The following is a 20,133-nucleotide window of genomic DNA, read 5'->3' on the forward strand; positions in this document are numbered from 1 at the left end:
TGGGGCACACGCCTGGCAGTGACAGCAGACTCAGAAAGACGAAGGAAAGCCACGCGTGGTCCTGCAAATCCCTCATCTGGTCTTTAGGCTCGTAAACCAGGAATTCTCGCCCCCACCGCCAACAACAAAAAATCAATATCCTTATTGGTCCAACAGCAACAGAAGAGCTACTTCTAACAACCCCCAGAGACGGAGGGAGGGCCACAGAAAGGGGCCGTGGACAGGATCAGAGAAAAGACCAAATGCCTGTCGGGGGGCCTTTGCATAACTCAGGGGGCCTGGGTGAGGAACAGAGCCGTCCCGGGCCTCCCAGGGCTGCTGGTAGAGGACCGTCCCTTCTCCACCCTCCCACCCGCCCGGCAGGCGCGGCCCCGCACTCACCACCAGGAGCCGGCTTCGGCCGGAAGCGGAGCCCAGCTGGCGAGCAGGGCAGCAGTGAGCAGGGCCAGCAGGCTGGGCATGGTCCGCCTCTGCCCTCCCCAGGGCCCGGGGGAGACCCCGGGACTGATGGCTTCCGAGACTGGGCTCCCTGGAGAGGACAGACACAAGGGAGAGTCAGGGTGGGGGCACCGGGAGAGCCGGCTCCCCGGGAAGGCCAGCCTGTCTCCAACCTCCCCTACTCCCTCCCTTCCTCGCCCCAACCTGGGGCCCCTGCTCAGACCCACTGCCAAAAGGTACAGGGAGCTGAGGGACCAGAAAAGGGAGGACACGAGTCCTTCGGCGGGCACAGTGTGGCCCGGGCAGCGTTCCGGTAGATGCTCTTGCTGCTGCCACGCACACCGCCCTCCTTCCAGAACGCCCGCCCGCCCCTCCCAGGGGTGTACCTGTCTGACCATCCTCGCCCACGTGGCGCTAAAAACTACCGGCGAGTTGGTTTACCGGCTTCCCTCTCAATCTGCACCCTTCTCGCTCAAGACGCCTTCTCCCAGCCCCAGCCCATATTCCCCAGGAGTGACAGCAGGAGACGGTGAGGGCTGGTCACCTTCTCAAGGCCCCCCCCCCCGAGAAGCGCAAAGGCCGCCCCCAGAGCTAGGCTGGCGGGGCCCTCTCTGCACCCTCCAGGGCCCCCGGCAGCGGTGGGCCCGCCACCCTCGAACCAGACCGGCTGTGCCCAGAACAGCTTTCCCAGGGCCCCTGAAGGCCCGGTCTTCAAGGAGTGAGTCTCTGGAAACGCACCCCCTGCTCCCTGGGCCCCCAGCCAGGGCATGACCCGTACCCCAGAGCCCCTTCTTCCCGCGGCCCCTCAGCACCCCAACCTTCCCGGAACACGGGCTCCACACTCCAAGAGCCCCCAGCTCACCGCGCAGTGCAGGGTCTCCTGGCTCTCCGGGAGGGGCGGCCAGAGCTCTGGGGCATCAGCCCAGATGTCGCGGTCCCGGGGCCACCAGGGGAGGAAGGTGGCCGAGCAGGGCCAGGGGAGCTGGGCCACCGTTGTCCCCACCCCCTCTGGCTTTTCTTCGGGAGGGAGGTCTCGGCGGGGGCGGGGGCACCAGCAGGCAGGTGTGTGGGGCCAGCAGGGGGCAGATCAAAGGGGGACTCACTCCTGCCCCTTTGTCATGCAGAGCCCGCTCGGAAATGAGCCGCCTCTCAGCCGACAACAGCTCCCACACCCTGCTCTCCCAACAGACCTCTTCTCCTCTAACGAGGCCCCCTCCCCCCGGCCCCCCACCCCCATAAATCCTCCCCGTCCCTCGGGGCAGGAGGTCTGTGAATGCACCGACTGGGACCAGAGATGGGGCAGAGATAGGGCTGGCACCAGAAGCTAATGGCTTTATGGAGGGGAGGGGGCCAGGGCCAGAGCCGGGAGGACACGAGAAAAGCTTCAAAGACTTTCCTTGTCCAAACATCCTCAACTCCACGACCAGCCCTTCTTGGGGACCGAAGGGGCCGAGCCACCCTCCTCCCTTGGTCTTCTCCCTCCCACACCCGCTCCCCCACAGGCCGGCCCCCACCACCCGGCCTCCCGCCAAGTGGGTCCTAGTGTCTCCCGCCTGCAGGCTGAGTTCTCTCTCCCAGGGGTGACGCTTCTGATCCCCGTGAGTCCCCCCGACTCCGGCGTCTCTCGCCTGTGTCCCACCGTCTCATCAGGCTCTGTGAATCCCAGGTTCACCCGAGGCCACGCTGGGGACAGGAGTCACCACAGGGGATGGGCTGACAGAGCTGAGGCCAAACCTGCCCAGAGCCGCTAATCCGGCCCTCGTAAACATGAGCGGAGGCGGGAGCCTCTCCGGCAGATGTTCCCACCACCGGGTGCTTTCCAGCAAACTCTCAGCTCATTCAAAAGACGTCGTTCAAAAACTAAAAAAAGAAGAAAAAGACCCAGGCCTGTGCGGTGGGGCCTTTCTCTGCCTCCCAGATGTACGGCCCCCTAAGGTGAATGTTTTCCCCCCAAAACACAACCCTCGGGAGACGCTCTCTCCCCAGATGCGACCCCCCAGCCCCAGCTGTCCCAGCACCGAGCAAGCGGGCAGCCCTCAGCCTCCCTCACCCCCTCTGCTTTCCTGGGCAGGGCTGGAGGGGAAGGGGAGCGTCAGCAGCTGGTCTCATGGGCCTGGGCTGAATGGCTGGGGAAGAGGGAAGCTGGGTCAACTGAGGGTTTGACCTAATGAGCACAGAACACAGCGGGCGGGGTCCAGGGTCTCTCCTTGGCCGAGGGGGGCATGCGACATTGTCAATCAGGACCCCTCCAGAGGGCCAGAGCTCTGCCCTACTGCCTCATGCATGCATTCATTCATTTATTCAAAGCAGTCATTAATCAGACGCGCACTGGTGGCCGGTGCGAGCCTCTCAGCACCAGCGAGGGACAAGCAAGTGCAAAGCAGGTCAGGCCCAGTGAGCTGCGGGGAGACCCAAGTGGGGGCAAGGGTCAAGGGTGAGGGTGGTGCTCACCTTACTTAGGGCCCCTGGGGGAACGTCTCCCCAGACCACTGGGCAGGATGGGGAGGTAGCAGGGCGTGGCCCTGCTGCTCATCGGACCCCCGTGCACACCCGGGGTCCTCGGTGAGAGCACTGTGTCACAAACAAAGGGCTGCATATTTGGAAGTGGGACTTTTCCTGGCTGGACTCAGCCACCAATTTTCATTCCCTTAAGAGGTGCAGTGAGGAGACCGGAAGAGGGACTCGGGCGAGTGGAGCCACCCCAGCAGCTCTGTCCCTGAAGTCGCGCGTGCCGTCCTCACCTGGAGCAGTAACGCCGTGGAAACCCCAACCCACGGCACAAGCGCTCGCCAAGCTCACTGGCCGCCCACAGAACCAGCCCTGGGCGCTCAGGACTGGCCTTCCCAGAGCCGAGTCCCCAGGAAGTGGTGTCACCTCCCACACCTGCCCCCGGCCCCAGACAGGCAGCCCCACACCTAGAACCCTCCCCGCACCTAGAACCCTCCCCGCAAGCACAGGCTGCGTGGAGACTTCTTCCTCTGTGCCCTGAGGAGCAGCTGCGGCGTGTGGTCCAGAGACCATCTGCAGTGCGTTAGCGATGCTGCCACAGCGAGGCCGACGGCCGCAGCCACTCGGGAGGGGCCGTGTCCCCGTGTGAACTCCTGGGCGCCGTCCACGTGCTGCCCTTGGCGGGAGGATTTCCATGCATGGGGGCAGGGGGAGGGGTACCAGAGCCGCAGTCCCGAGCCCTCCCTCCCCTGGGCCACTCCGTGTCCTCCGTGGAGAAGGCTCGTCCTGGAGCTCAGAGCACCTGTCGGCGTCTCCTGCGATGCGGTCCAGTCCCTTCCTCCTTGCCCACTTCCCAGTGAGCCCCCCTGTGGTCTAGCCCGCGGGGCTCCATCGCTGGTCTTCCCACGGTGCTGACCACACGCCAGAATATCCCCCGTTTGAGAACTCCCAGAGCTTCCCAGCCCCTGAGCCCCCACAACCACCACCCTGGCCTCCTCCTGCCGCCCATTCCCTTCCCGAATCTCCCACCACGGGGTCTCTCTTCCAATCTCCTCCTGCTCCCAGAGCAAGGCCTGCCTCCCCCGCAAGACCGCACTCTGATCCTCTTCCGGGGACGCGCTCTCCTGTCCAGTGACCCAACCCCAGGCTCCTCTCAAGTCCACGCTCAAGGTCCACGTCCTCCAAAAAGCCGTCTTTGATTAATCTGACGCCAGGAGGCTCCTTCTCTGACGTGGTGTTTACAGCACTTAGAGGACAGGCATCGAGTCTGCACCACCACACGCGCTGCCTTGGAACCGAGCAGTAGACCCAGAGTGTCCCGAAGGCACAGACGTGCCGCACTTTGGGCCTGGCTGCCTTCTGGATGGGCCGCGCCTCTCCCTGTGCAGGGCAGGCCCCTTTGTCCTTGAGGGCGCACCTTCAAAGAAGCCTTCGCTGACCACGCTCTCCAAAGGAGGCCCCCATCACCCTCCTTCCAGCTTCCTGTGTGGTCCTGCCACCGCAGTCACGTGACACGGGATGATCTGGCACGCTCCTCAGTTGTTCATGTAAGGTGTTGCTCATGGAGGTGCCCGGGGCCAGCGCGGGGACGTGAGACAGCTCCCCGAAAGGCAGGACGGAGCTGTCCGAGGGACCGGCCACGTCAGGATGGAGGACTGGAGAGACGGGGTGGGGCAGAGCGGGAAGGAGAACACCTGAGGGTGTGGTTTGGTCTGAGAGAAAACCTCGGGGTGCTTTTGGAAGAGTCGGAGAGATACTGCAATAAATGAGGACTTCGGTAATTTCCAACGTTCCCAGAGCCATTCTTGTTCATTAAGTTTACGGGTCCCTCTGAAGTCTGATCCTGAGTCCCTGCTGGGCATCCAGCACCCGTGGTCCAGGGAAAGCCCCATGACCAAACGCTTCTAGCTTCTTGGGGACCAGTCACCTCTGGACCATGAAATGATGGTTTAGTAAATCTTCCTGGAGAGCCGAGAAGCACAGGCGCTAAGGTGCTGGTCGGCTAAGCCCTTCCTTGCAGTCCCGCCTGCTCGCTGTCCTCCAGTTCCCTCCGGGGTCCGGGCCTGAAATCCCCGTGTCCTTTTTGACTCCTTCTCACCTTTACCCTTTGTGTCAAATCAACTGTCAAGGCCTCTGGGTCGTGACTCCATGATACGTCTTAAACTTACACCTTACTCTCCCCCCCATTGTCACCGCCAGGCTCTGAGCTACTAAAAGAACCCGCTAACCGCCCCTTTTCCCACCCACAAACTGGGGCTCACACCCCATCTCATCTATTAGGGGATGCAGTGAGTTCCTTCCTCACACAGCTGCCCAGTTTCCAAGGTAACAGCCAGCTACAGGCTTCTCAAAGTACGGTCCCCCAGCCAACAGTGCTGGAGTCATCTGGAAACCAACCAGGCATGTGGTCATCAGGCTCCGCCCAGGCCCACCGACTCTGGGCCTCTGAGGGTGCGGCCTCGCAGCCTGTTCTAGTAGGCCCTCCGGGGGCCTCTGATGCCCATGAAAATGTGAGCGCCACGGTCACAGAACCACCCAGAGTAACGGGCAATGAATTAAAGCCCAAAGTTCTTCAAGTAACACATCTACATGTATGTCTGTCTTTAATGGCAGATTTCCACATGCAAGGCCTAACACAGGCGGCTCCCCACCTGAGGGCTAAAGGCCTCCGGACGCCACAGGACCTCAGCATGTGCAGACAGACACCGCCTCAGATGAATAAATCCGTCACTCACGCCGACGGTCCATGAGTATGTAGGCCCTTGTAATTAATAACATACGAGTTCACTTAAACGTGTTACTGACGGTTGTGGTGACGGCTGCCTAACTCTAGGAATACATTAAAACCACTGAATTATACACTTTAAATGGGTGACGTACATGGTAGGTGAATTATAGCTCAATAAACCTGTTACATTTTTTTTAAGTGTGCCTGACCGCGCAGCAATCTCCTGGAGGAATCCGCCCACGTGTGCACGGGGACGCGTGTCAGGAACGCGACAGCCTCAGACTGGAGGTCACACGCATGCCCGTCGACAACGTCTGGCCCAACTCGTTGTAATGCGCTAACACCGTGCAGTGTCAGGCAGTAACGAGGACGGACGAACCGCGGTTACAGGCAACAGCGTTCCCGCAGCTTCCAGGCGGGGCGCAGGGGCGCAGCAAGTCACGAAGGAGCCTGGAAACCGCGACTCCATTCCCAGCGACACGGCCGTGTTCAGGGACCCGCACAGCAGGGCGTACCCAGGAGGAAGTGGCTGCTACAAGCGTCAGGACAGGAGCTTCCCCCGCGGGGAAGGAGGGGCACACGGGCTCCAGGTGCCGGCGAGGCCCGACCCGCCTGGGCAGCGGGGGCGCACTTGGCAGGGCACTTCACGGCGACTTGTGAAGCTGTGGCCGCGGGCGTCTCTGCACAGGTGACGTCACACAACAAGAACCATTGGTAAGTGGGAAGAACGTCCAGCGGCTTGAGGGGCCTCGGTATATCATCTCCGCGGAAAATACAGCTGTCGTCTCGGGGGCATGCGGCGTGTTTTTCTTTACTCGTTTTTCGTTTTTTGCTTATAAAGCGGTCCTCGCACTCAGAGAGAGATCTCTGCGCGAAACGAACGCTGGAGATCTCAGGTGCAGAGACAGCCACGTGGGACGCCTGTCCCAGGGCGGGTGGGGCCGGCGGGAGGGAGGGGTCAGGGCTTCCGCGCCAGCCACGCGGGCCCCGTGCTCGCGCGTGAGGCCTGGCCCAGCCTCGCGGGAAGCGCAGGGAGCCGGGCAGCCTTTCATCCCTTCCCGCTCACGCCGGGAAGCCAGGACCTGGTAAAACCTCCTTCTGTCTCAATAATTACTATTTAGTCCTGTTTCTCCGGCACAGATTTCTTTTCATAGATATTATCCTCTTTAAAATATTTTTTAAGGGGAGACCAAAGATCCGTGCTCCGAAGTACCCAAGGCTTCGTCAGAAAGCTCCACAGCCTCTGACAGACGCCCCAGGTGCCGTTTTCCTTCTCAGCTCCACTGCCGCAGCCTCTATAAATGTATCTTTTTTTGTAGGGGGATCCCCAGTTCCATCACATCGCTTTTTATAGCCCTTGGGAAGTCTTGCCTCCCAGACACCCCGTGTCCTTTCCCATTGTGTCTCCGGCCTACAGGGGAAATCACACCTTGGGGATGAGATGAGGTGGGTAGAGGGCGGGTAGGAGTGATGAGACCTTAATCCTGGCTTTTAGAGAAATGCCAAATTGCCCTTCCCCAGACACGCGTCTGTCATTCACAGTGATAAGTTAATCACGGTGACAAACTTCCCACCATTTGGGAAGCACAGAGCAAGACCGCCCTCAACGAGGTGCAGGGCAGCCGCACACGGAGACGGATCCTCAGGCCACCCGGCCAAAGCCCGCCCCTCGACGTTTCAGAGAAACGCAACTCCCCGGCCCCCGCGTGGCTCCCGGAGGGGCAGAATCCCGCGGACTCCGCATCTCACTTGGGAGAGCAGAGTTTTCTCCCCAAGCAAACGTCCACTGGAAGGTAAGAACGAGGAAGTTTTCCTTCTCCGGAACCCTGAGACGTGAGAAGCACTTAAGAAGATGCTCTGAAGGTGCCCGGCTTTCTTCTCAAGGGAGCTGGGGAGCTGGGGAGCTGTCGGACGCTCCCTGCTTCCTCCACATCCTCATTCTCACTGGGTCTGCGACTCCGGGTAAAGCCCCTGACCTGGGCAAATGCCACCCACTTCTGCAAAGTCCTTGGTCTGGACAGAGCGGAGGATGCAGGTAAACGGAGTTCCGGACCCCCCCCTCGGGCGGCCTCCGTCCAGGCCACGAGCCAGTTGGAGTTGAAGTGTTTGTCTCATGCTGCCGAGTAAAGGGGCTCCTCTTTTTGCAAACTGAAGCGTATTTTAAAAGGACCTGGGAAAATTTGCTATTTAAAAAAGCAGGGATCACCAACTGGCAGGTAACCAAATCTCTCTGGCTCACACAATATTTTTACATTTTTGGAAGACGCTTCCCTCGTGGTGGGGGGAGGGGTACACAGGGACTCGAATTTTCCACACTCCCTGCTGGTCTCTATCGCATCTCTGCTGGCTGCCTCACACATCTGTTTAGCTTGTCAGGTTTGCAAAGTCTTCTAAGTATGCCCCTCCGTTATTTAAAGAAAGCTTACCATACGGGTTATAGATCGTATTTATATTGTGTGTCTGTTACACATAGCATATGAATAATCACTCTGAGCCCTTTACAAGTCTGGATTTGCACATACGGGGTCTTCTGAAAGCAGTTACACATACTGGTTCTTTTTTTTCTAAAGAATTCTGTCATTCCATCTCAGAAAGAGAGATTTTGGATAAGTTATTGCCTCACATTACTCTAGTCTTTCTTTTTCCCCCCTTTTTTTGTTAATGGAGGTACTGGGGATCGAACCCAGGACCTCGTGTGTGCTCAGCACCAGCTCCACCCCTGAGCTACACCCTCCCCACCCCCTGCCTCTAGTCCTCCTGCTCTCTTGGAATCTGACTGACGCTGCCAACCTTCTGCTCCCCAAATTGGCAATTTCCATTCAGAAAAACAGGATAGTGATTTCATTTTTATGAACAAGTGGGAGGTGCCTACCGCAGTGAGAAGGACATCACAGAAGAAACAGCGTGGATCCACCGGGCTTGACGGGGAGTGCCAGGCGCAGGGGACACGCCGAGGGTGGACCGGCCGAAGGGGACCCCGCGGGGACAAGGCCCCGAGCAGCTTTCTAATGAAAACCAGGGGCAGAGAGCGCTCACCCCTGGCAGGAGCCCCCATCTCCTTCCTCACAGGGAGACATTCACAGCCAGGCGGCCCCTCCTCCCCTCGCTGGCCTGACACCCACAAAGTTTCTTTTCCCAGAACTAGGGTCTCCAGGTCAGGTTTGTGGGTCTCGCAGGTTCTGATTTGGGGGGTTCAACGACCTTTGCGGCCACCTCCGGAAAAAAGCTGGATCACCAAATCCAAGCCCAGGCAGGTGGAGGGGCTCCCAGTTCACTACAGAGGTCCTTTCATTTCTTTTTGGCTCCACCAGGCCTCTTCCTCGGGGCTCCCAGCCCTCCTGCTGAGTTGCTCCCCTGCTGCCTGCTACCCAGTGAAGGTCGCAGGGACAGAGGCCGGGCCGTGTGGTCCGCGCGGCATCGTCGGGGCTGCAGAGTGAGGTGACACACAGACGCCCAGCCAGCTCCCAGCACTCTTCAGCCACCTGGGGAAATGTTAAGCGTTCACCACATGACAGATACCTATTGTGGGCCCACTGAGCGCCCCGCAGCGCGCAGGAAGGGACAGTGAACATGGAAGCTGTCACTGTCCCAGGAGCTCAGCACCACTGCCCTGTCCGCCACGGTAGCTGCCGGTCACTTGTCGCTAGTTAAGGTTAGAAGGACTTGACGTTAAACGCTCCTGTCTCAGCAGCGGCAGCCACGCGCCAGGCGCTCGGTACCCACATGTGGCGCGGGGCCACTGTCGGGGACAGGTCACAGAACATCTCCATCATCACCGAGTTTACGGACAGAGCTGGTCTGGAGAGGAAAGCAGGCAAGGAAACAAAGCATCGCCACCATCAGCAAAGCCACACGCGCCACGTGCAACCTGTGAGTTGTGTCCAGTGTAGTAAGGGCTGTAACAGGGCTGGCACGCAAGAGACCACAGGCGCCCGGGCGAGGACAGCGGCCGCAGCGCCCGGCCCGGGGTCAGCACCCCGCTGCCGGCCCGGGCCTCAGCCTCCTGCTCCAGTGCAGCCTCTGCTTCTCAGCCTTCCAGGTGATCACCGTAAGGGCGTTGGGAGTAATGGCCCCTTCATCAGAACTCAGTGACTGGCTATTCAGTATCTGCTACTCACTACAGAAAAAGCTCCGACCCAGTGAAAACGCCAGAAAGTAATTCAGATGGAGATCTTCGTGTGACGCCGGCGCAGACCAGTGCGCCTTACTGAGCACGCTTGGCCCTGACCCAAAGCCGAGCGGGAGACACGCGCGTGCTCCTGCGGGGCGGGCAGACTTGGCCAGATCGCAGCAGCTAGCAGAGCGCCGCGTTAGGAAGGAGGCAGCAACGGCTCTTCAGCTCTTATCCTAGTAACTGCACCCAGTCATTCGTCCCAAGAAAGACAGATTCCTTCCTAAGGACGGAGTGCTCCACGACAGAGGCGGTACCTGAATTTGTCCCTCAGAGGACGGGCGGGACTCCCACAGGTGGAGATGGGAGGGTGAGGCCCTCCTGCTGGGCAGAGGTGCAGAGAGGCCTGAAAACCCCTAACAGATCTGGAGAATGACAAGAACACCATTACAACAGTTTCATGTCCAAAATCCAACTGCTACCAACAGAGAGAGGGAGGGAGGGCGCCAAAATTCAAAGGAAAACAGAAGTCATTCATTCCTGGTGAGGCAGGTGCTTCCTCCTGGGCCCCCTCCCATGGAAGAGCCTGGGTCCCCTGCCCCAGCACCTGGGGCCTCCTTCTGCGTCTGCAGGACACCTGAGGCGCTTGGCCAGGAGAGAAGCAGCATCAGATGGGACTCAGAAACCTGGCCACGGTCTGCAGGTAGTACCATGGGTGGATGAGGGAGGGAGGGCTGGAGGCTGGGAGCCGGGCGGCTGGAGGCTGGGAGCCGGGCTGCTGGTGGCAGGCGGACCCGGCAGAGACAGGATAAGGAGACCAGATAAGAGGATGTGTCAGCCTGAGCGGGAGGATGGGAGGAGGCGGGGTCCCTGCGTTGTTGGCCACGAGGGTGACAAATGTCCGGGGGGGCACCAACCATCAGCACGGGCCTCCCGACCACCGGCCTCAGTCATGGCCAAACTGGATAAAGAATTCTGATGGCAGCGCGTCCGCTTGTGGCTCTGGGGAGAGCTCGCCACCTTTACACTCGTCCCCGAGGCGACACTGGGTGGTTGGCACAGGTCTGATCCAGGGGATCTGGCCCCCTCGTAAACACGGCACCAATTCGAAAGAATCGCCACTTGACTGAAGAAACCACTCAGCGCGAAGGCGCGTACACGCAGGATGAGTCGGCAGAAACGCCTTCATTACGATTAACAGAAGTTATAGTTCAGAGTGGAAACAATATGAACAACTTCCGCATTCCTGGGCATCTCTGTACTTGCTGAGATGGGCCGTCACCCCGTGACATCTTCCCCCTCTGCGCACTCAGAGCTACTAGCGGCAGAGCTGACGTGCTGGTCCCACGGCCCGATTACGTTTTCCAGCCTCCGCGGCTCTGGGATGTCATCAGATGGTGACGCGACTGGGTCCAGGCAACTTCCAGGCCTGGCCCTTCACGGGACCTCCGACAAGCAGTCCCCCGTGCTCTTTCTGACAAGCGTGGTGGCTTTCAAGTGAGGACTAAAGCCAGAGTCAGGAGACAACGACCCCACGGTCCCCGAGTTGCCAGCTGGGGAGCCGCCCGCCAACAAGGAACACGCACCTCGGTTTCCACGCGGGTTAGTAACGCACCCATGGCTTTAGAGCCAGCTTACACCTGGCGTTTGTCCATTACAGGCGCTGTTACTACCTTAGTGAACACAAACTCTTCCAGCCCTACGCTGCTTAGGAACAGACTCATCCACGTACTTGAAAAAATCCCCTTTTGGACGATAAACACCTTATGTGTGTTTCTACTTGCTCACGTGGTTTCCAAGTCTATGGAAGGGACTGCGACTGTGGATGGACGGCAACCGTCATTAAGACGGCAGAGAGGCGTTGCAGTGCACCTGAAACCAACACCGTAAGTCGACCACACTTCAATAAACACATAAGAATTAAAACAAAAAAATTCAGAGAGGCGTCCAGCCACACAAGGACAGACAGCGAGCAGGGAGACGCCGCCTGATTTCAGCTCTGTGAGGTCGACGACGTTTTTTCTGTCTGGGGAGACAGTGGAGCACATCACCACAGAGGGTTTTAAAAAGAAAAAAAGGCTGAATCCTATCCTAAGCCATTCACCGGCCGCAAGACCGAATGAACAGCAATCGCGTTTTGCTAGGGCAGGTCCAGCCCTTCGTGCCTGTGTGACCCAGACAAGCAGCGCACCTGCCCCGCGCCCCGACTCCCCCCGGCGAGGATAAAGCCTTGACCCATATGAGCCCTAACACCCCTCCAGCCCTGACACCCCTGGCAGCCGTTGACCTGTCAACCAATCCGGTTAACTTGGCTCATTAAGTCCACTGGGCAATTTAGTATGCTGTCCAAAGAAATTGTTTAAAAAATGTCCACCCTTTCATGAAGGGAAAGCCTGATGGAACACTGAAGGAGTTTTTGGTTTTGAAAAACAAAGTGAGTTAAGATGTTTGGACAGTACCCTTAAACAAAAACCTTCCTTTGTGATGGGTAGGAAATACTATCTCATTTTGCACTGCGTTTCTTTGGTTATCAGCAAAGGCGTGACTTTTAGATGGCTATTAGCCATTTGTGCTTCCTCGTTCATAGGTCATTTCGTTTCAAGATTAGAGCACTTGAGGCAGGACCGAAGCGGGGAGTGGGGTTATCAGTGCCCGAGCCTTCCAGCCAGCGGCCAGCCAGAGGCCAGAGGATCTTGTCCAGAGCGGGCACCAGCTCCCCCGCCGGCAATGTGTGGCAATGTAGGTTTGCGCTGGGCCTCCCAGAGCACGCCTGCCTCCCCTTACGCGCTAAACCAGCGGAAGCAGAGCGTCGTGGGCTCCGTGTCTTCTCTCTTCCTGAGACAGCCCCACCCAGTGTCAAAAGGGCTACAAATTCCACCCAGGATCCGGAGAGCCCCTTCCGACTTGTCCAGGAGTAAAGAGTCTACGGAGGAGCCCTAAACAGACACTGCCTGTGATGACGTGGGGGGCAGATGGGCTGGGGAGACCCTGGCTCTGCCCGGCTAATGCTAGCTCAAAGACGTGTTTTGGCCGAAGACAGCCTGTAACCCTGTAACTCAATGTGCGCTGCCGTCGCACAGAGGGTGGAGGTGTAGATCAGGAGGCGTTTTTTTGGCTCTGTGGTCTCCCCAAAGCCAACCCTGCCCCGCGCTCACAGCCCTGCCCCGACGTCACCCTCTGCGTCCAGGTGATGTCTGCACGTGCAGTGGTTCAGATGGTGAGAGAAAAGCCACTCTCTGCTGCCATCTGGGTTCCATCAGCAAAGCAGAACAACACTGGGTTTCCAAAGCAGTCAGAACCTTAGTTTACAATAACAGATCTAAGCGCTCCTGCAGCTTTTCCAGCCGTAAAACTGGAAGGATGCAGAGAAGGTCTGCGTCTTCTGCACGTGTCTTGGAGACCAGCACGGCCTCTGTGCAAGGATGACACGCAAATTCACAATAAGGCCTCTCTTTTACGTGCTCGTTATACTTCAACGAAAAAGTAGATTTTAAAAACTGACAGAAGGAAATTCTAATGAGGACCCTCTGCAAAAAATGCCGAGTAGCCAGTGCCCCCTGGGTTCAAATCAAGGACACATTAGCAGGAGCGAGAACAAGGAGGAGTGTACCTGATCCTCTGCACAGGGCCCCAGCCTGGGGACGCCACCACCTGGGGCGGCGGTAACAGGCAAGACGGCGCGATCCGATGCTCTGATGCGCCACCAGCAGATGCAGGTGGTGGCTGGGAGCCTTGCCGGGGCATCCGTGCCCTCCTGGCGGCACAGGAGAGGCTGCCCCCGCCGCCCCACGGAGAGGCCTGTGCTTCTCACCCGCGGCTGAAACGAGTGAAAATGGCAGAGCATCCCCATGGCGACTTCCAGCTGAAAGTGACCGGACCCCTCGGGAAATCTCAGCGGGAAAAGGCGCTTGTGTTCGTGTCGAGAGAAACCACACACACCCCCTTGGAAGCCGACATCGGTGACCAAAAAGTCCACGGAAAACCACACAGCAGAGCCCAGCGAGCGCGGGGTCCCGCCCCGCTCAGAGGGGAGGGGTGTGGAGCGCTGCGCAGAGGCAGCAGCGGGACGTTTGTGCGTCCTGCCCATCCCGGGTGCTCCCGACACACAGACCCACTGGTCTCGTCTTTAAAAGACAGCCTCCTTCTCCCTCTCTCTCCTTCCAATGCATATTAACCAAAGGAAAGTCAGACTGAAAGTCAGCATTTATCCAGTGTCAACTGCATACGCTGCACCAGGGGCCGCAGGGCGCGGGCGAGCAGATGCCTGCGGGTGACGCGGAACCAGAGGGTCACCGCCCCGGCTCAGGGAGCCCCGCAGACCAGGCAGGCGCAGGGAGGGCGAGGCCGGCCCAGGCGAGGGGGTGCCCGGGCCGGGCCCTCCGCAATGCCGGGCAGGGCTGCGGCAGGACCCCCACCTGTTTGGTTAGTCAGTTGAACAAACAGGATTTGGGATAATCTACTCACAGAAGTAAAGTCCCCTTGACCTGTTAAGCCCCCTCTGATTGAAACACCTTAAAAAGGAAGGAAACAAAATATACACAGAGTAACGCACGCAAGACTTAAGTACACAGCTTGAGGAATTTTACACTGTGTACATCCACGAATCCACCCCCGGATCCGGGTCCATGAACCTCAAAGCAAACCAGGCTGACACGCTGCAGAAGGCGGCAGAGCAGAGCCCGGCTGGACCTCTAACAGGCCTTTCTAGAAGCTGTTTTGTTGCTGTTGGTGTTGTTTTGATGTTTAGAGATAGTTTGCCCAGTTAGGGGAGGGGAGGGGTGGGGGTGGGGGCAGTCCCCTAGAGAAGGAACTAGGAGACGTTCTGAACAGGACCAGGAGACAGTCATTCAGGACAGAACATTCTGCTTGCCCAGTCTTTCAGGATCCCTAACATCTAAGAAATGTTTAAGAAAACACTCAGGCTGCAACCTGCGGCCGCCTCGTGTTTGCATCTGTCATGTTTAGAGATGGGTGGGAAGCAGCTTGGCTTTCGTGTGGAATCCGGGTGCCTTCTCACGGGTAACACTGCAAATTTAATTCCCTCCAACTTTTACACTTTTTTTGGGGGGGGGTACTATTTTTTTCCTGGTAGAACAGCAATGGTGAACAATGTTATTTTCAGGTCTTCAACGCTCCCTTTTCCAGCTTTGTCTTAGAATTTGAATGATCAGAATAAAAAAAAAAGATTTTTTTTTTTTTTTAAAGAAAGACAGAACAGCAAAGAAACAAACATTGGAACACGATCCATGTATCAGAATTGAATAACCAGCTCTTCTAGAGCCCTGGATAATTTTAAGATGTCCTGATGATAAAAAAGGCAATTTTTTAAAAAATTACAGTTGATTTACAATATTGTCTTAGTTTCAGGTGTACAGCATAGTGGTTGAGTATTTCTGCAGATTATACTCTATTACAGGCTATTACAGACAATGGCTGTAATTCCCTGTGCTATAAAGTATCCTCTTGTGCTCATCCATTTTGTAGCAGTTTGTATCTGTTAACCCCACACCCCTAATGTGTCCTTCTGCCCTTCAACCATGGGATTCTTTATGCTGGTGAAGGATTAAGAAGTGCTCAAATCTTACGCACTTCCTATGTTACACTATGTAACACAGAAAAGCATTAGTTACATATTAATTTATATGGTGGTCATAGCTTTCTGTTGGTTTATGTCACCTTAAAAGGTGTTTTTAATAAATGCTATGTTTATATTGAAAATAATGATGGTCAGATCTTAGCTGTAGCCTAAGGAAGCAGAAGCTCCATGTCTTTTTTGTTATTTTTTTTTAATTGAAGTATAGTCGATTTACAATATTGTGTTAGTCTCTGATGTGCAGCATAGTGATTCAGTTATACACACACACACACACACACACACACACACACACACACACACACACACATATTCTTTCTCAGATTCTTTTCCACTATAGGTTATTACAAGAATGTATTGCCCTGTGCTGTACAGCAGGACCTTGTTGTTTATCTATTATATATACAGTACTGTGTATCTGCAAATCCCAAACTCCTAATTTATTCTCCCATCTTTTCCCCCACTGGAACCATAAGTTTGTTTTCGATGTCAGTGAGTCTGTTTCTGTTCTGTAAATAAGTTCATTTGTGTCATTTTTTAAGATTCCAAATATAAGTGATATCATATTGTATTCGTCTTTGTCTGGCTTATTTTACTTAGAATGACAATTTCCAGGTCCATCCATGTTGCTGCAAATGGCATGATCTCATTCTTTTTTATGGCAGAGTAGTATTCCACTGTGTATATACACTACATCTTTTTTATCCTTTCAGCTGTTGACAAACATTTAGGTTGCTATGTGTTTTGGCTATTGTAAATAGTGTTGTTATGAAAACTGGGGTGCATGTATCTTTTCAAACTGGAGTTTTCTCTGGATATATGCCCAAGAGTGGGACTGCTGGATCAAATGGTAAGTCTATTTTTAGTTTTTTTGAGGAATCTCCGTACCGTTTTCCACAGTGGATGCACCAAATTACAATCCCACCAACAGTGTAGGAGGGCTCCCTTTTCTCCACAGCCTCTCCAGCATTTCTTGTTTGTGGACTTTTGAATGAGGTGATACCTCATTGTAGTTTTGATTTGCTTCTCTGATAATTAGTGATATTGAGTGTTTTTTCACGTGTCTGTTGGCCACCTGTACGTCTTCTTTGGAGAGATGTCTGTTTAGGTCTTCTGCTCATTTTCGGATTGGGTTGTTTGTTTTTTTGTTGTTGTTGTTGTTAATGTGTATGAGCTGTTTATATATTCTGGAAATTAAATCTTTGTCAGTCACATCATTTGCAAATATTTTCTCCCATTCTGTATGTTGTCATTTTGTTTTGCTTATGGTTTCCTTTGCTGTGCAAAAGCTTGTAAGTTTAATTAGGTCCCATTTGTTTATTTTCGCTTTTATCTCCATCACCTGGGTAGACTGCCCTAGGAGAACATTGCTGAGATTTATGTCAGATAATGTTTTGCCTATGTTTTCTTCTAGGAGGTTTATAGTGTCCTGTCTTATATTTAAGTCTTTAAGCCATTTTGAGTTTATTTTTGTGTATGGAGTGAGGGAGTGTTAACTAACTTCACTGATTTACGTGCTGCTGTCCAGTTTTCCCAACACCACTTGCAGAAGAGGCTGTCTTTTCTCCATTGTATAATCTTGCCTCCTTTGTCGAAGACTGACCACAGGCGTGTGGGTTTAATTCCAGGCTCTCTCTTCTGTTCCGTGGATGCATATGCCTGTTTTTGTGCCAGTACCACGCAGTTTTGATGACTGTAGGTCTGCAGTAGTGTCTGAAGTCTGGGAGAGTTACTCCTCCAGGGAGGTGTAAGACCCAGGCTGCCGAGGTCCCCATGAGGCTCACTCACCTTCCGCTTTGCCAACTAGGACAACTTCTTAGCTTATGTATTATTTCTCAAAGCACGTCAAACTTTTTTTTTTTTACATTTTTTTTATTGAGTTATAGTCATTTTACAATGTTGTGTCAAATTCATGTCAAACTTCTAACACTTACAGGCATACGATCAGAGGACTGGGGGGCCAGGCTTCAGGAAGATCCCGAAGTCAGTGGTTTCCACTTCCCCGCAGCACTTTTGCAGCCACTCACGTGGTCCCTCTGCTTAGAACGTCTGATTTCCCTCCTCCGCTGTGGTTCCATCAGTTAGCAACCTAATCGCTCGGGGCAAAGTGATCAGTCACACTCCTATGGGCTTCTGCCCACATCTGACTGTCCTTCCAAAGGCAGAGCGCTTCCCTGAAACACGGGGTGCAAGGGGCTCCGAGAGGCTCTGTGGCCCCAGGGAGACCCCGGGACCCCAAGAAAGCCACTTCTATGCCTTGTCTTCTCCATCTGTAAAACCAGGCGCTGTCCCTGCACGTCCACACGGTGCCCTCGGAGCTCTAGAGGGAAGCATGTGCCACCCCTGGGCTTCCTTCTCACGCCCAAGTGTGCCCAGCTTGGGCTTGGTCCCCTCAAGCGGCCAAACCAAGGAATCCTTGACGGTCCAGCACGCACAGGTGACTCAGGTCAGGTACTTGAACTTTTTGGCCTTAGCTGGTACATGAAGCTTAAAAATAAACAGTAAACCACAGACAAAGAACCTCGCTGAACTCTAGGTCTCAGGACTGAGACAAGTCGTTGTAGGAGAAACCTGGACAGGGTTTTTGTGCGGTTTTCACGCCCTGACGCGGGAAGTGGGGGGCAGGGAGGCCACGCTTGGCGGGTGCGACCTCTTGGGGAACAGCTGGCACTCAGGAAAGCAGCGTCTCGCAGGACAGACGTGACTGTGATCTCCAGCTTCAGCCACCTTTTCTGGGGCGTGAAGAGGTAACACCAGCGAGGCTGGATTGTGGTTTTTTACCCCTTGAGATGGTGACTGGTTTTTTTCACCTTTAACCCTATCCTCTTGGCAGAAAAGGGTCCTGGCTGTGAACTCGGGGCTGTGAATCCCGAGTGCTCCTCGTCGGGGTCTGACTTCGGGTAAGAAATGTAAATGCTCCAAATGGGACCTTCTGGCAAAGCCCGGCTCCGCGCCAGCTCCGTTCCAGAGGGGAGAACCTTCACCCACCGGCTCCTCAGGCGGCGGACAGCAGAGTCCCAGGCCTGGAGTTACAGCCAGTCCTGAGCAAGATGGGTCTCAGGCCCTCCTTGCCTTTGAAATATTTATCAAGACACGACAGACCCATGAGGATCCTGACAAAAACGACCTTTACTGGTGGAGAGGGCACAGCCCTCGGGCTCTGGGGAAGCAGTGAAGCCCGCTGCCCCCGGGGGGAGGGTTTGGGACTGAGTCAGCCCTTGTGAGTCCCACGGCCTCTGCCCACTTCCCTTGGAAAAGAGACTTGAACTGGTTACAAACAGTCCTTCTCCACCCCTGGGGCCTTCCGCACTGAAGGTCTGGAGAGGGCCGGCGTGCAGGAGCGCCTCCGCTCTCCAGCTGCTCTGCCTTCCCCCCTGCCCAGCCCGTTCTCTCTGCAGGGGAGGGCTAGCCCTGCTCCCCTGCTCATCCTGCCCCTCTCCCCTGCCAGCCCCAAGGTCACAGCACCAAGAGGGGGCTGTTCCGTGGAGAAAGGGCTAATACGGAAGTGACCACTAGAGGGTGACATGATCACACACAAGCACATTCGTCGGGGACCACGCAGGGCCACAGCCAGCCAGCCAGCCAGGCATCCAGCTGGAGCAGCTGACCACCCCCGGGCATCAGCACACGCACCCACAGTGAGCACACGCACACCCTCTGTCCATCTGTCTGTCTGTCTCTCTCACACACATGCACACACACACAAACACACACACAGACCTACCCTGGGTAATCCCCTAGGGCCTCAGGCTTCCTGCAGGAAAGCCACCCCTCACCACTGCTCATGGAGGAGTCAGCATCTCGTTCCCTGGCAACCACTGCTTTCATGGACCCTGCGTATCTGGTGCCACACAGAAACCGCATCCCAGCAAGGTGGGATGACACACTGACGTCGTTAGGGCAGCGGAGCCTAGCAGTTTGGAAAGGGGTCGCTGGGTCTAGACCTCAGAGCTCAAGTTCCAGTGCTGCTGGCTGTCTGGTCTTGAGCAAGTGACCCCTCTGGGCTGTGGCCTCCTGACCTATAAATGGAGGTGATGATGGAACCCATTTCATAGTTGTGCAGGTGAGCTGTTGTGAGGAGCTGGTAAGTTTATACACGGAAAGTCCGTTAAAGAACAGCCCGTACACAAGAAAAGCCCAATAAATGCCAGCCGCCTTCATGGCAGGAGCTGCCCTAAGAGGACACCTCCACTCGATCCTCGCAAACTCCCACATACAGACACCACTAGTCCCATTTTACAGACAAGAAAGCCGAGGCTCTGAGTGGTTACACAGCTTGTCCACAGTCACAGAGCTGAAGGAGGGGACAGCTCAGTGGTAGAGCGCATGCCTAGCGTACATGAGGACCTGGGTTCAGTCCCCAGTATCCCCAGTTCCTCCATTAATAAATAAATAAATAAACCTAATTACTGCCCCCAACCAAAGGCGAGGGACACAAAGTCACAGAGCTAGTAAGTGACAAAATCAAGGTTTTAACCCAGAATCCGTCTGACCGAGACCCCGTGGTCCTTTACTACATCACGGGGAAAACTTCGGACTGAAAGGCAAAACATGGTGGCTGGGAACACAGGCTTTTCTTTCCCCCTATGTTATCTTAACTTCACTACAAAGGGAGAGCCTTCAAGAATTATAATTATATATATTATAATTATATAAATTACATAATTTAAGAAAAGTTTTAAAGCAGAAGAAGGAAAGCTGGGAGGTTCTTCCAGCAGCACCCCTGGGAACCCGCTGGAAATGCAACTCCTCGGACCCCCCAGCCCTTTGGACCAGACGTCTGCCGGGCTGCTCTGACGCAGGCTCAAGTTTGAG

At 55.6% G+C, this 20,133-nt stretch overlaps 1 protein-coding gene and 1 pseudogene across 5 annotated transcripts in view; one reads left to right on the plus strand and one right to left on the minus strand.

Moving 5' to 3' along the window:
- The window catches only part of WNT5B (Wnt family member 5B), a 79,085-nt gene that overhangs the window by 11,905 nt on the left and 47,047 nt on the right, over positions 1–20,133 (minus strand). For 3 of the 5 annotated variants that reach the window (XM_074357581.1, XM_074357585.1, XM_074357582.1), the window contains exon 2: positions 382–529. In XM_074357581.1, coding sequence (XP_074213682.1) covers positions 382–461 — 80 coding nt within the window. In that variant the 5' untranslated portion in view covers positions 462–529. Of the gene's footprint in view, positions 1–381; positions 530–1,300; positions 1,847–2,077; positions 3,337–20,133 lie in introns of those variants that run through there. The other 2 variants (XM_074357584.1, XM_074357583.1) reach the window with 2 other exon arrangements.
- LOC123619837 (U6 spliceosomal RNA) lies at positions 13,058–13,182 on the plus strand (annotated as a pseudogene).

This window comes from Camelus bactrianus, chromosome 34 (assembly GCF_048773025.1).
Source record: "Camelus bactrianus isolate YW-2024 breed Bactrian camel chromosome 34, ASM4877302v1, whole genome shotgun sequence".
NCBI lineage: Eukaryota > Metazoa > Chordata > Mammalia > Artiodactyla > Camelidae > Camelus > Camelus bactrianus.